Source organism: Falco rusticolus, chromosome 13, assembly GCF_015220075.1.
Source record: "Falco rusticolus isolate bFalRus1 chromosome 13, bFalRus1.pri, whole genome shotgun sequence".
NCBI classification, from domain to species: Eukaryota; Metazoa; Chordata; class Aves; order Falconiformes; family Falconidae; genus Falco; species Falco rusticolus.
In genome coordinates this window covers 29,181,039-29,196,980 of record NC_051199.1, presented here as the reverse complement: position 1 = coordinate 29,196,980, position 15,942 = coordinate 29,181,039, and the positions used below count along the sequence as shown (strand labels likewise).

At 40.2% G+C, this 15,942-nt stretch overlaps 1 protein-coding gene across 9 annotated transcripts in view; it reads right to left on the bottom strand.

Annotated features, from left to right (window-relative positions):
• Window positions 1-562: 562 nt before the first annotated feature.
• Window positions 563-15,942, bottom strand: part of PLCH1 (phospholipase C eta 1) — an 85,527-nt gene continuing 70,147 nt past the window's right edge. For 6 of the 9 annotated variants that reach the window (XM_037407155.1, XM_037407156.1, XM_037407157.1 and 3 more), the window contains 11 exons: window positions 15,449-15,543; window positions 14,665-14,762; window positions 13,029-13,208; window positions 12,830-12,937; window positions 11,755-11,879; window positions 11,214-11,298; window positions 10,286-10,432; window positions 9,806-9,885; window positions 7,782-7,841; window positions 6,947-7,307; window positions 563-3,870 (listed from right to left, as the gene is read on the bottom strand). In XM_037407155.1, the coding sequence (XP_037263052.1) occupies window positions 1,769-3,870; window positions 6,947-7,307; window positions 7,782-7,841; window positions 9,806-9,885; window positions 10,286-10,432; window positions 11,214-11,298; window positions 11,755-11,879; window positions 12,830-12,937; window positions 13,029-13,208; window positions 14,665-14,762; window positions 15,449-15,543 (3,441 nt within the window). In that variant the 3' untranslated portion in view covers window positions 563-1,768. Of the gene's footprint in view, window positions 3,871-4,171; window positions 4,201-6,946; window positions 7,308-7,781; window positions 7,842-9,805; window positions 9,886-10,285; window positions 10,433-11,213; window positions 11,299-11,754; window positions 11,880-12,829; window positions 12,938-13,028; window positions 13,209-14,664; window positions 14,763-15,448; window positions 15,544-15,942 lie in introns of all 9 variants that reach the window. The other 3 variants (XM_037407159.1, XM_037407158.1, XM_037407163.1) reach the window with 2 other exon arrangements.

Sequence of the window (15,942 nt, the reverse complement as noted above, 5' to 3'; positions counted from 1 at the left end):
GTGAGCATCTGTGGCACAGAGATTCAGTGGAGCAGATCACACCCTGTGCACATCCACTTTTTCACTTCAAAACTGCCTCTAGACTACCACAGCAGACAAACTAGAGGCAAGTCCAAGTTGAAACCATATCCCCTCCAGGACAGCTCTGACAGTACAAGGCACAGAGCTTCTGAAATTTCCTGAAGTTAGAGGTGACTTCAGTCACACCTTCCAAATTGTATCAAAAGTACTGAGAGAGAAATTCAGGTCAAAGCTTAAGGGATTACACAAGTATCTTGTTCTGTTCCTCCATGGAAAAATGATTTTTATTTAGAAAATAAACTGTTCTCTCCCAAGCGATTGAAAGAACAGCCAGTTGCATCTGTTAGACCCTTAATGGAACAAAATGGGAGTACGCAGGCAGTTAGACACACTCAATAAACATGACTTTCTATCCAGAAAAGCAAAAGAGCTCAGCTGCAGGTTTCTAGCTAAGAACCATTACCATCATGTGAAGTTTTTTCCCTTTCTGAAACCTTATTGCAAGCTCAACACAAGACAGATGTCTGCAATCACTCACTACTGTTAGTTTAAGCACAATTGTATTTGCTACAGTTTCAGTAAACATGTAACCAAGCACTTAAAAATCTATTTTAATGATGTTTTCAATAATAATAATAATACTCTGCATTACAAAAGAAAGAGGTAAAAGGTACGTCTTTTACATATAAGAAGAAACTTAGCACAAAGGCAAAGAATTTCTTAAAACCAAGATAAAGCTACGTTGTTCCCTACTGGGAAGCATCAGATGTTTGAGATTACTCACTTAATTCACTTTCAGCCTTCATAGAAAAAGATGAAGATGGACAGTCAAAATAGTTACTCTACCACATCAGCTTTAAATATTCCACTGACTGTCAACAATGTAGCAATAAAATTACAAATATACAGGGAACAGATCTGCTACTGTACTGAAGCTACACACACAATCAATAGCAAAAATACATAACAAAATATGCAGAAATAGTTTTCCATTCATAAATGCAAAATTACTCCCACATTCCACTCTGTTCAGAAATCAGCATTCAACACGGTGACCAAAACAGGAAGACAACTGTTGTTATGCTTCATAGAACAGGCAGACGACAAACCTACGCATTACTCGCGATTTTGGACTAATGCTAATTCTACAAATTGTTTGCTGTAGAATCATAGTTCATACATGGAAACATGTAAAATTAATATTAACGATTAAGTACAATCACAGAAAAACAATGATGCTAATGAAGGGTCTTCTCATTCCGAGGCTGCTGTTTGCTGGGCAGAACGAGTCCCAGTTCAGCAGTCTAACCCCAAGGACATTACCAATAACCGAAAGCACTATGCTTAGTAGAATTTGCACAAAAGGCCAAAAGTGATCACTAAAAATGTTTTTCCAAACAGTAGGACAGGACATCAGGAAAACAGAATACTATTGCATTCACTGCAATGTTAGGCTTTTGAGCACAGCATTACAAATATAAACCACTACAAATACTTACTGTGTGCAGATAGTCCCCAGACTACTTCACTTTATAAATTCTAAATCAAAGTAACTTGTACGTAAGGATGGAGCATGATTTCTGTTTACATAAGCTTTGACAGGAAAGGGCACATTAAATCACAACTGAATCACTAGCATGAAACTGCATTCCTAAATAATTTAAACCCTCAAAACATTATTTCTTGCTAAAAATCCTTCATTTCAATGAAACAGTTTGTAAACTTTGAAGATGTACATTTATACAATCTACAGTCTCAGCAGGAAGTAGATTTCAGGCTTATCATCACTATTGGGTTCCAGCTGCAGAACCGAATTGCGTGCGTATAACTGGTCGCTACAGCCGTAGTGCAAAGCAGCGCACGCACCCTCCGGCATTCCTCGGCCCTCCGCGTCCTCCCCAGCGAAGCCACTCAGATACCTGGCTATGTACGAGCCTGTTGAATGCCTGTTGATAACGTGAGGAGGTGCTGAGGGCTTGTTCCGAAAGACGACCCCTGCTATGCTGCTTGTGTTAGAAGATATTTGCTTGCTGGCGGCCTCCTGCCTCTCCTTGGCACGGCTGGCTATATTCCGCACTCTGCTCTGGCTTCTGGAGGAGAGTTTTCTGACCAGCGCTTTTGGGCAGTCTTCATCAATCTGCCTGGAGTACAGCGTTTGACGGCTGTCTTCCTGGTCCAGGGACACCAGCTTCCTCAGCTGCTCTGTCAGAGCATCCGTAGAATGTGGTCTCATATTCTTCATAGCAGCAAGTTTCTTGTCTCTCATGCCTGATGAGATAAAGCTCCTACTTATGTATTGATACTTACTTTCAAAATTGCAGGAAATATCCTCTGATGTCAAGTCACCAAGACTTTTGGATTTGCAAGGGCTAGTCTGCTTGATGGCTGAATGAGGTGGGAAAGCCAAAGCCTTTTTGAGCACAGGTGAGCGTACGTTGATCTGGGATCTCTCGGAGTTACACGTTATATTTTTCTGCTTATCTGAATGATGATGACACAAAAAGCCAACATTTTCACACACTGGGAAAGGGAGCTGACTCCCTGCAGTCCTGAAGTTATCAGAGTAGTCCAGGGCAGCAGCACAGAGCTCAACAGTTGTGCTGTCCCCAGAGGTCCTCTCACCACCATGCCCAGTGTCCTGCTTTTGCCTCAGTTTCAAAGGGGAAGCCAACTGGCTCATGTCTTCCCTTTTGTACTCACATGCAGTTACCAAGAGATCTTGAGAATCCCCATCTACTTCTAGGAGACTGCTGCTTTCTGAATTTTCACCAGTGAGAGGGTCAAGTGACTCCTCAAAGATGAGGCTCTGGGAAGCAAAAGAACTGGCAGACTCAGGGCCTTCCCAGCCTGTTCCAGATTTTACTCCACATTTTCTTTTAGGATTTGCATTTAGCAAAAAGAGAGATGAAGGACAAGGAGAACTAGGCAAGTTATTTTCTGTACTATTTAACTTCTTGCAAAGTAATTCACTGTGGGTCTTACATTCAGAAGCTGGTGTAAGGGTTGCCTCATGGATAACGGTGTACACAGAATACTCCGCAGTCTCAGGGCTTGAGAACATGGTAGTGTCTGGAGTTGAGAACAAAGGGGATTTGGTGGATTTTGTGGTAGAAGGGTTGTGCTTATAGGGACTGCTAAGATCCACAGTAAGCATGCGTGGGTGTGTAGCCATCATACTGAAGGTGTGGCTGCTTCTGCCACAGAGGCTCGAGACTGCAGTAAGATCAGTTTGGTCATCTGTGACATTAAACTGTCCGATCAGAGCAGAGACAGCACTATCCATCTCACTCTCATTCGCTAAAGAAACTTCATCTATAAGGCGAGAAATGTCACTGTCTTGCATGGTTAAAGTGGAGTGCAAATCAGGAGCATCAGAGCAGATGGTAGAAGAAATATCTGTCAAAGAAAGAGGTGCTACGGTACTTTTCCTGATGATGGCGTACTTGTGATTTTCCATCTCTACTTTTTGAGAAAAGGAAGTCCCCACAAGAGTTACTTCCTCAGACCCTTTTGCGTCATCTTCCTTTTTATTGTTTGCACAGTTTTTGTCGTGTGTTTTTTCTGTGGAAAGCTCAAAATCGGAGTCCTGCATTATGGGGACAGTTTCATCAGAATGATGATTTTCTTCATAGTCTATGAGGTGATTTGTTTCAGCTACACCAGTTGCAAAAACTAAATTTTCAGGTTGCTCCCGCAGAGGTGGTACTAGAGAGTCAACTGTAGTCTCCTTCTGTTCATTCTCCTTAAACCGAGATGCCAAATTTGAAGTATTTGATGTTTTCTCAGAACATGGAAAAACAGATTCTTTCGAGTTTGTTTCAGTCTCATTTGTGTTGCCATCACTGTTGGCTAAATTAAATAAGAAACATATTAGTTGCATACAAAACTGTGTTCTGGTTATTAACAACTATTTTGTCCTTAGACAGACAAATGGAGAACGCAAAATTAGGTACAGTTGTGACAGAACTTAATTATGGGGTTGTGCAGGTTCAGTACAAATTATCTGAGTGATATGAATAAATGGAAAAATACAACTGCAGGCACTTCATTGAAACTTCCTTTGAATGTCTATTACATCAAGCACATGATGTAATATTTGTTGCAAATAATGTTAATGAGGTACCATATCATAGCTTGCACATGGTATTACCTTCAGCTGTGTTCCTATTCAGATTTGTACTATAAAGCAGCATGGCAATAAAGACAGAACAAAACAGCTCTGTTAAAAAACATAATACTTTGAAACAAGAGGCATGCTTAAAAGAGCTGAGTAAAAATAATCAAGTAGGTGGACTCCAGACTCTGTTATACATGTAGTTATTGTAAAATGTTACAATTTCAGGATTTCATTTTTGATCTTCTACCAGCATGCTGCATTCATGAGAGAAACATTTTTGTTTCCTTGAAAAATACACATCAGATATTTTTTCCACCCAATCTTCTTACTTGTCTTTATATGCCAAATCCAAGCTCCGTGGCTCACTCCTTTGGAGCTTTTAATTAAGCAGGGACTATAGAAGTAAGTGTGGCATAACATACACTGTTTCTAACATTTGCTAGAAGTCAGGTATCCTAGGAAAAACAAGAGAAGCCCTGATCATTCACTAGCAGTGACTGAAACCCCTTGGTGGAGTAAGAACTGTTTCTAATGAATATAGCTTTAAATGCTGATCTCCAAAATCTGAGTAGTTCCCCAAAGTTTCCAGTGCTCCTAGATAAGGATAGAAAAGATGTACATTTCTTTGATTCTAGACTTTTTTTTTTTCTATAAAGAACACAGGAGAAAACTGACAGCACACTGTCCACCTGCATAATTCCACTTGAGGATATATGTTCAGCCATAATGTTTTAGCAAGAAAGATCTCTGTTGGACAGCCAGCCCTTTCCATTCCTCACTGCATCCTGCAATAACAAACACTTCACCTGATTAGTGCCTCCCTGAGGGTGACGCCACCTCCAAGTCTAAAATATTTGAGCTAAACTTACTTCCTGAGAAAATCCCAGCGTATTCCATATGTGCACAAGGCTGCATTGTACCTTTTCTTACCGTGACTCAAAGTAAGTTCTCCCACAAAAAAAGGGCCCAGGTTGCTTTTCCCTGAGCCTACCACTAAGTCATGGATGGCCCTGCAGCACAGAGAAGGGAAAAGGTCCCTCGGGGACAGGAGAGGACTCCATCTGGAATTCCATCTTCTTCACATCTCTCTTCTTTATGTTTAAAGGTGGCCAGTTCTCTTCCATAGGGATTATGGAGCAAGTCTTACAGTCTCTAATGGACAGGATCTAGTCCTCTCATAGCTAGAAGAGGCAGGATTCATTCCCTGTGACAGCTTTTTAGGTCATCTCACCAGGACCTGTGTGTTCTGCAAAGGTTACTCTGCTGTAAGTGAATACCTGTGACCTCCAAAAAGCGTAGAACTTTCTTCTAAAATAATTTTGTGTCTTTGCCTGTAGCATCTTTAGGAAGAACTATTTAAGAAATGATTACGTCTGTTGTGACGAATGGCTGAGCTGTATCACCTTCATGGGCTTAATTAGAAGATCTTTCAATTTAAAAAACACCATTTCAGAGGTAACTCCCTTTACTAGGAATACTCTTTTTCCTGTCTACACTTTCTTCTCAGGGTGGTAGAAAAAAAAAAATAATTGGTTTGATTTTGCTTGCTGTTTCTCCTAAGTCACTTCTCTTACAAGGCGATGTGCAGATTATCTGTTCCTTCAAAGCCACTAGTATGAGCTGCTAATAGAACAAAGGTGGCTTAACAACACATCCTTAATCTGTGCCTGGTAGTTCTGTTTTAGGGTGGCTCCTGTGGTTGCTGGAAGCTGCTGCTCCATAGATGAAAATATTTGGAGAAGAGCAGCATTTCTATCATCCACCCCCAGCCAAGAGAGGTTTCTCAGTGTGTTCCCTGCGTCTTACTGAGCAAGAGAGACAGTGCTGCTGGCTGTCCCGCGCCAGCTGAGGACGAGCCCTGCGGGACCAACTGCAGAAACACTGTGCTGTCAGAACTGACCAGAAGCTGAGGATCTGGCTAGCCCTGCAGCCCCATGGGGACAGCTTGTGTGAGTGCACTTGCTCTTCCCAAGCAAACAAAAAACAGCCTCAAAAAGCAATATAGACACTCCAGGCTAGGGACAAGCTCAGGGTGGAGACAGCAGGTCTAATGAATTACAGCCACTGTATTCAAAGCTTCCTAGACTTATTTAGATATTCCAGTAAATCAAGTATTAGGCAGGCCAAACACATTGACTTTGCTGTAGTCACAGGAATAACTGAATTTCAAAACCAGGATTATTATTACTGAATACACTTAGAAAAAAAGCTATTTTAAGAAATTTTACTGCATATCAATAAGGCCAAAATTTCATCCTAACACATGCTTTCCACATAAATTAAACAAAGTAAGTAACCTAGGCTGAGGATAACACCAAGACTGTTGGATACTACAAAATTTGACCTACTTTTGCCACTTTTACATCTATTAGAAAGTCTGCATTAGTCTTTACACACACCATTTCCAAAAACACAGGCTGTATGCTGTTCTTCCTCCTTGAAAATGGAGAGAGAAAATCCACCATGCCAGCAGCCCTGTTTCAATAAGTAAACAGACAGTAGCAAACTAGAAATTGATGAAGCGTGATTGAAGGCTGGCTCTTAAATTATAAAAAGAAATTTGGCAAGTGTCCTTTTAAGAGCACTTCCAGAAATTACTGTAATTCATTTGCCTAGTTTGCAGAGTAGACAGCTCTCCAGGGTGTCTTTTATCAAAGAGTTTAAGAAGCTATTGAAATACTGCAGTCTTAGGGATATGTAACCATTATGCGAGTTGAATAAAACTACTTGCATAAAGACTGCAGAACTAAGCCTTTTCACGGACTGTTTCCACTTACTACACCAAAAGTAATTTTGGAAGCATCTTACCAGATGCATTTTCTTTTCCTTTGGCATCTTGGGCAGTTTCATCTGCTGGGCATGGTAGTCCTACAAGAAGATATTTGTCCACGGGCATAGAAGCAGGACGTGTTTGCAAACTCCGGCTTGTACGCCTTACAACTCCTTCTTTGTCCTTCAGGTCTGTTGGTTCAGATGCACTGTCTTTAATTTCAGTAGCTTCAAGAAAACCCATCTTACTTTTCTTTCTACCTTTTGCTGGTGCACTGGCTGTGCGCCGGAGAATTCGATCACCAATAGATCGCTTCCGTACATAATGCCCACTGGTTTCAGCAGAATTGTGCTTCAGGTTCTTGTTAAACAACCCTCTGAGTCCTATCAGCTGCTTATTCTGAAAGGACAAGGATAACCAGGGTTTCAAATGAGCTCTGACTGTTATATAATGAGTACAATGAAAAGGGCTGCTTTCAGAGTATTTATGAACGATGAAGACAAAGTTTAAAAATGCAGCAAAGCAAAAATTCACACCAAGCAATTCACATCTACTCTGACCAAGGAACTATCAGCATAGGTCTCCATGAATTCATGCATGTCTGTATTTCTCCTCATTAGGATGGCAGCCTGCCACAATTACAAGAGCAGTTTGCTCAAAGTCTCCTAATCAGAGATGACAAGACTGTAAGTGTACTGCAGTGACAGGCTACACATTAACTTGGAGTTTTATGCATGGGCTTCATCAAAGCAATATTCAAATGTTTCAGAGTCTGAATGAAGAATGATGTAAGTTTGGTAGTTGCAGATCATGCGATTAAGAACCATTCGAAAAATCTGTGCCAAGTGCAAAGTGCATGCTAATGAAGTCTACCTTTGTGGCTCCTAGAAAGTGCAATATTGTGTAACTGGGATTGAGGATTAAAGGGCTCCACTGAAAGGCAAAAAACATGCAAATACATTTGGCTAATGTTTGCAAGACTGTGATACAAGCAAATGAGGTTATAGCACATCAGCTGTAAATACAACTCTAGAGCAAATAATTTAAAACTATGTATTAGTCTAATGTAAGTATCTCTCAGAAACTTGACCAGATATCCTCACTTACAAGGATGCAAATGTATCAAAAAAGGCTGAATGCACATTAGAAACAATAACACAGCCCATCATTAAGGCAAGCACTAGATGAACAGACTAAGTGATGCAATAATCAAATCTCAACAGGTCTTCACCCCTGCTTCCTTTTGTCCTCCCTGTGAAACTACTCTTTACGACTTTTCTTGAGCATAATTCTTCTTTGAAGAGCACATGAGCCAAGAGCAACAGCTGAACAAGCTCCCCTACAGGCTATCACCAAAACTGTACGTGATTTCACACACATAGCCAGATGTGTGCAGAGCTAGGTATATATTGCAGGTGCATTCCAAGCTGTTTACTGCTGCTTTTCTTTTTACACTGATTTAAGAGTAATGAAGTCTACCCTGAATACTAAAAGCTTCTCTTTGTGCTCAGAACATGCACAGGTCTGATTTGGTTAACACTGTTCACAACCTCGCTGCTGTCCTCCCTGGCAGGAGGAACACTGGTGGAGACAAGAGCAGAGGAGTACATTGAGACACTGGTCCCCGCACTGAGACAGGGATGCTGAAAGTGAGACAGATAGCTAAATGGTTTACAGAGCCATCATTAGATCATTCAGTGATCTAATGGGATCAGTGAAGGTAAAGGTAGTGGAGTTAAGTGAGGATCTGGACTATACAAAATCTCAGCCCGTAGGCCTCATTTACATTACCTTCTACCCTGTTCCACTGAATTTCCCTTGGGTGCTCACAGAACTGTGGTTTTACATATTCAACATGACGTTGTCTGCATCCACTCTCAGAAGGCAGAAGGACTGAGGTCTAACTGTTCTTTTCAACCTACACATTTCATAAAGGTGGGGTGTGTGTGTGTGTTTTTCTCTTTTTCTAAATCACTACAAAGGGTTATTTTATTTTAGCATCCTGTTGAACATGGCCTTAATTTCTTTGTGCTAGTTGCTCATGAAGGCATTTGAAGTAGAAATGCAGAGAAAAAGCACTGTGCTTTCACTACTGTTTTAAAATTAGTAATCTTGCAGAAAAGCAAAAAGGTATACACTAAAACCTAAAAGATTTAAAGCCTAAATTAGCTGCTAAAAATAGCTTGTCAAATACCATGTTTTGGTGCAGTTACAGTTCTCAAGACTTACTTTAAGATAAAATTAGTTTGACTCAATAAATATACTTACTGTACATAGATGTGGTAATTACTAGGTGCTAACTTACGAACATTCATAAGTACACACATGCTAAGACTAGAGTAACAGTATGTTATGCACTCCTTGCTGATCACCTGCAAGGAACCCACACGCACACTACAAGCTACACCCTTCTGCGTCCTGAGCACTCCGACAGAAGCATGCCTGTGCTTTATTGGGGTATCTCAGCTGGAGAGACCCAAGTGTTTTACTGGACATGGGTGTGCTGTGAGCGGGTATCCTGGCTCAGTGCTCCTCAGAGAAAACACTACGAATAAGGAATTGCATTTTACTTCCTTGAGCATGCCAATGCTTAGCAGATAACATAGATACAGACATACATATAAAGATATGAGTATAAATTAAGACTTCGAGTTGAGGGCAACAGAATCAGACATTGGGATTTTTCATTGCTGTATGATCTGAATAGTTCATTTAGAATTAGCCAGAGAGAGCTAGGCACTGCTAACCCAATGTACAAAATGCCACGAACCTAAGCGGTAAGAATCATTTAGAAACCACACAAATCCTGTGAGGTTCTGTGGTACATTTAAATCCATTTTTATAAGAAGAATGAAACTAAAGAGTCATAAAATAAGCACATTTCTGGATAGACTTACCTTTCCATAGATCTCATTAATTATTATATGAACAAATATGGATGCTTCTGTCAGTCCTTCTAAATACACATGACGATAACCTAGTAAAACAAAAATATTGCACCACAAATAATCAACAGTTTGCATTTTATGTGTAACTGGCAACAACTATCTATAACAGTGAAATACATACAGTAAGCCACCTTTTATGCCTTTAGTAAAACTTAGGTTCTCACAGGTTTTCCAACCCCCCAGTATAAAATGCCTCCAAGTTATAAATAAAACACCAGTAGTAATTCCCAAAAGCACAGACATCCAAACTCCTTCAAGTAACTGTGAATATACCTTGCTAAGATACCAGAAGAATTGTCCAAGGTCATTCACAAAGTCCCAGAGATATAAGCGTATATCATATGCCAATAACCTCATCTAAAACTTCAAGTTCAAAGGTGTTTGGTTCTTCAGTTAGTATTTAAGTCAAGGAAAACAAGTGGGACTAACCAGGCACAAGACTGCTGAAGGCCACAGTTCTTTGTCCAACGAAGTCTCTCCCAATAGGATCGTGGTCCCAAACAAGGAATCGCACCAAAGCTATTTCGGGCATGTGGATGGTAAAAGTGAGTGTTTCCTCCCAAACAGGATTAAATCCTGTAAAACAAACAGAACAGAAATTTTGGAAAACAATTCCATAGCAAGCGCTAGCCTCAGTTTTCATGATGCATAGCAAGAGGTATAAGAAACAAGTAGTCCAAATACACATATGAAAACTCATTACTTATTGCTCATCTAGATCTAGGCGCTCTCAATCTCCATTATGTAAGTAATTAAAAGTGAGAGATCTGTCTCTTGGACTGCTTTTACAGAAAAATAATTCTGGCTGGGTAGCTGGCAGGGATACCAAGGCAAGTTGTTGTTTTGCAGAACTATGGTAGGGTAAAGACAGACCAAACCAAATAGGAACTACCTTTTTTCCCCTCCATGGTTTTCCAGCAGCCTATGACAACTGATGGCCCCTTCTCCTGCTGCAACAGGCTACCCCGCTCTGTTATTTATCTCCTTCCCATGAAGGCTGAGGTAGCAGTTAAAACTCCATAGGACATGATTTGTTTTCGTTGCATTTGAAGTTATACATGTATATTTTATATACATTAAAAAAAAAAATTGGAACTTCTGCATAAAGGAGATTTAAGCACAATCCAGGAGAAAGATACTGTAGTGAAGAGTTCTTGTCCTTCACCTCTTCCTTTTGTCTGTCTCTGCATACCAGAAATTGTCCAGAAAACAGAATTAATTTCTTAAATACATGAATTTGATTTTGTCAGATAAGAAGCCTCGCAATTTAGAAAGTAATAACAGATACCGAGTCATTTATAATTACTTAATATTTTACTTTAAGAAGAAGAAGAAGAAATCAGCTAGATTATCTTACCATTGTCATCAACCACCCTGGTCTGATCTTTACAGCAGTCAACAGGCAACCCAATAATTTCCACCTCAACAAAGGGATCTATAATCTATTTTTTAAAAACAAAGCATTTTAAAAGCAAGTCAATGATACAAGTGAAGGTCAATTTTTAAGAAAATTCATGCAGAGAGTTAATTTAAATTCATATGAGAATTCAAAAACCTATGATTCACATGAATCTTCAAGCAGCACTATCATGGGAAATGGTTTAACGAGGTAGAAGTGATGTATGGTTTGTAGTCTCAAGAGCTATGGCCAGCTATGACTAATTTTCAAAAAAAATGAAGTCACCCTCAAAATACAAAGCAAATCCACTGTTAAACATCATGGGGTTTTGTACCTCACAGGATACAAACTCTGTGAGAAAATGTAGTATTTAGTGACCAAAAGCTTGACAATAACCAGTGTATTTAAATAAGGTGAAAATTTATTTATTTGAGTCACATGCTGCCACGTCACTACAGGACCTCTCATGGAAGCATTTGTTGGTATCAGAGTATCTTACCTCTCCTCTGTCTCCTAACATTGAGTCAGGAGGCTTAGGTAGCTGCTGTCCACTGATGATTTTCAGAATAAGCTGCTTTTTAGGACTGGCAGGAAGTGGATCAGCAGAATAGGGGTTGAATGTGCCTGAAAGATGGCAAGGAGTGAGAAATGTAAGGAGAAAGATACACAAAATAAGTATTACCTCCAATGATGCATACATATAGCCAAAATTCAGTCATAAGCAAGTAACAAGAGTATGAAATTTTATAATTTCATTCCAATTTCTTACAACCCTTTTCTAAGCTGAGCAGCCTTTGTTTATGTGATTGTGAGACAGAAAGGACCCCACTAATAGTAAGGTTTTACAAGACTCCTTTGGAAAAAAAAAAAACCAAACCAAAAACCCCCAAAAATTTCTTCTGTAAAGTAGTAGCTTAAAAAAAATCAATAGTTATCACCCGGATCAGCACTGTGATCTTGTTTCTTGCACAGCTGCCCAGATGTTAATGAGAACAAGCAGCCAGGCTTGAATAAGGTGCTTCCTGAAGCAGCAGTGCCTGCTTCAAGTACCCAAAACTTCCTCTATTGTTTCTCAAGTACCTTTCAGTCAATGCCACTGCTTCTTATGGCCACATTAAGACATATGGGCACGATCAGATCCCAAATCCACAAAATATGGAAGGATTGTCATTGCATAACACTGAAAGCTACGGCTCCTGTTTTAACAGTATTCTGAGGAATGAACCAAATCCTTTTAAACATAACCAAGTAATTCCACTAACTTGCTTGAGAGCTGGACCAAGTCCTTGGTCCTGGGCCACTGCATCTTTTTCTACTTTCTTGCAGTTGGCTGTCCTAGGACCCCTTTTTCTGTTTTTAAACATATATTAATAAGATGGAGCCCTCTATATATATCTATAATAACAGCAAGACATTGCATGCTAGTACTTACACAGTCTAAAGTCTATGAATGTATGGAAATATGAGAGATTCTATGTATGTTCTTAATCCCCTTTCTTGTGTCTTCACAACTTCACCATAAAGACACTTTCTGAAAGGCTTGACACTTAAATAAATGTATAGTGGGACATTACCTTTGCACATCTGCTGAGGTTTGAGGACATAACCACAGTTGCCATTTACCCTAAATTTTGCTTCATTTAATTGCATCACGCGTCCCTCAGACTGGTAGTTTAGTGCCACTGTTGAAAGAGATAACTCAAGTGTCATCGATAAAGATATTTACTTAGCAGATACACAAGAACTGGGAAGTAAGTTTTTCACAAAACCTACCTAACTGGCAACCAACATTCCAGTAAGGTAATGGATTAAAATTGCTGGAGTCAATCCGATAGGCTGATGGATAGATCCTTGTAAGCTGTTTCTGGTTGTAAAGCATAAACTGTTCGGCCTTCTGCTGCACTGCTTGGTGGGCTCTTGTTTCACTGAATGATAGCACATTCCCTGTTGATCCTGTGTGTATTGTTAAATCAACAAACAAGTTACAAAGCAATCTCAGGAGATGGGGGCCTGAACTCAGAGCTCAGTTACATTGATATTAATCAAGGGGAACATGAGATTTAGTCCAAAGTTACAACAATAGATTGTCTTGTCATATGCAAATCATGTACACTGCATAAGTGAAGGGCACAATTTCCCCTTCCAGGAGGGTCTTTTGTTCTACCCTCAAGTTTCCAGAAACAAAAGGAAAGCCAAGCAAGAGTTCAAGCTAATTGCTAGGGCCTTTTCTCCTGCAAAACCCCAGACACGGCTGCTATGAGGAATCTATAGAGAAATCTACTAATGACAGCATAATCAAAACTATCTCACTGAAGAGCTTACAGCCAGGGGAAAGGAGTGTCCAGCAGGGCTCCAATTTTGCTCTTGTCCTTGTAACACATTAATAGCAGCACTCAACCCATTTCTCTCTCACACAAGTTTCTGCAAACTCACCCTTCCTCTAAATAATCCAAGCAAACTTTTCCAATTCATAAGTCTTCCCTCCTAGCATTTTCTCACCTTCCGCTGACCCCCTTTGAACAGCCCTCTGGGAGAAAGACTGACCAGAAGACTTTCCTAGGTGAGAGTGCCCAACTTTGAGGGAGCAGTTAGACCAACTCAGCTATATCATCTCTCCATGCCCATCTCTTCAGCTAGCACCAGGAAAGCACTAGATGAAAAGCAGCAGTAGTACTGTGCTCTGAGGAGCAGATCCTCCTTTCCAGAGGCCCACGAGCCATGAGGTGGGTTCAGCAGTACCACCTAACTGCACCCAGACCTGCAGAAAAAGCTGAGCTGTCTCTCAGCTCAGAACAAGACTGGAACTCTACAAGACTATGTTCTTGTAGGATTTCTTAGACTCGTTCTCCACAGTGCTTTCACCCTCCTTAATTTCTCTCATTAAGTTCTATTAAATTAGGAATTAATTTTATAGTAATTACAGAACTTCATACACTGTTTACATACGTTTGGTGACCTTTCCCACAAATTCCTCTACAACTTTCTCAATTTCCATTTTGCCTCTAACACATCTAGTGAAACAACTGCACGCTTTCTGAACAAGGATCACATCTATTTATCACAATTCAAATCTACTGCATTACTAAATTTTAAGTAAAATTTATCAAGTTAAATGATGATGACAAATTCTATATAACTGTGAAACCAGGAAACAGTTCTCCTGAAAGCCTAGCTTGTAAAATTGCTACTAAAACATGAATGCCATAAGAAACCATGGGAAAGTATACTTCCTAGGGAAGAAAAAGGTGGTGCTTTATTCTTTCTCCACTGTTAAGTGAAAGGATCAGGTTAGCTAACTACTCTGCCTTTAAAACATGTTTGAAAAACAGGGGAAACCTTTAAAACACAGACCTGTTTCCTATCCAAACAGAAAAATTAAAAAGGCACATGCTTGTGCCAGCAGCCTTACCATCATCTACTATATCCTGGGCCGCCACCGAGTTTGTGTACACCACTAGGTCAGACAGAGCTCGACACAACTTCACCGTTTTTCTTCGACGAGCTAGTCTGTGGAGTTATATTTAATGTATAAAGCAAGTTGGGAATTTTTCAATATTTAAAGCATATTTCAACTTTTCATGAAAAAGGAAATAAACAACTGTGAACAGGAAACCACGTATGGCAAACTTCCTTGGAGAAGGCTCAGAGATGACTGTTCTGCTTGTACCTCTATAGTCACACTACACAAACAAAATGTTTCATTTAAAACATAATGAAATAGCTGCATCATGACTCTTCTCAACAAAAATACAGCTTTGAGCTGTATCTGAAAATGGAGCATTTCTGTGATGACAAATGCGTTCTCAATGGCACTTCTTTGATTGCTTTTTCTTTACATTCTCAGATGTAATAAAGTTGGCTGGGCTGTGATGTGCCCTTATTTAGCTTAAACAGTTTTCTTTGAGCACTATTTACAGCATGCAAAATGTAGACTGGCATTTTTCCATTAGAAGAGTATTACTATAACAGTTCTTTTCAGTTTAATGGTAATTGCTATTTGCAACCTATGAAAAGCTATGCAATTAAAATATCAGGCTACAGCAGTCACAGCAAAATATAGCGCAACAAGAGTGTCATAAATGACCTGCTCTTAAGAACAGAGTTCCCTGAGGAAATCACATATAAATATTGATAGCAGCAAACATGCCTATAGCTTTAACTGAGGTGGAGAACTGCAGTGGTTCACAGCTTACCTGTGGAGCTGCCCCATTTCTTTCCCAGAAGAGTTTTGCTGGCTTTCTTCATCATCTGATGCACTATGGTATCTGGATGCTGCCTTCACAGCTTTCTGTTGGGAAAGAATCAAGCACAGCTGTGTCAGTCTATGGGGTGCTTCTATAAATTCACATGACTGTAAATTACCATCAGGTAGGTAAGGAAGCGAGCTGCAGCAGGTTTACAACACAGGACCAGTGTCCTACAAGGATGCAGAATGACCCTGGGGGTTTGACAGCAGGAAACCCTGGCTGGTATGCCAAGTGTTTCCATACATGCGGAGAAGGAAAGCCAACACAAGGCCTGTGCCCTGATCTCTCTCCATCTAACTGCCAGGATCCAAGCCTGCAGCTATGGAGCAGGTTTACCTGCTGGCAGGCAGACAAATCCAAGCCTGGAGAATTTTTTTTCTGCAAACTGGCTGCTCCGTTGCGGCCCCCATGCATTCTGCAGCTTCTGTCCCCTGCTCCCT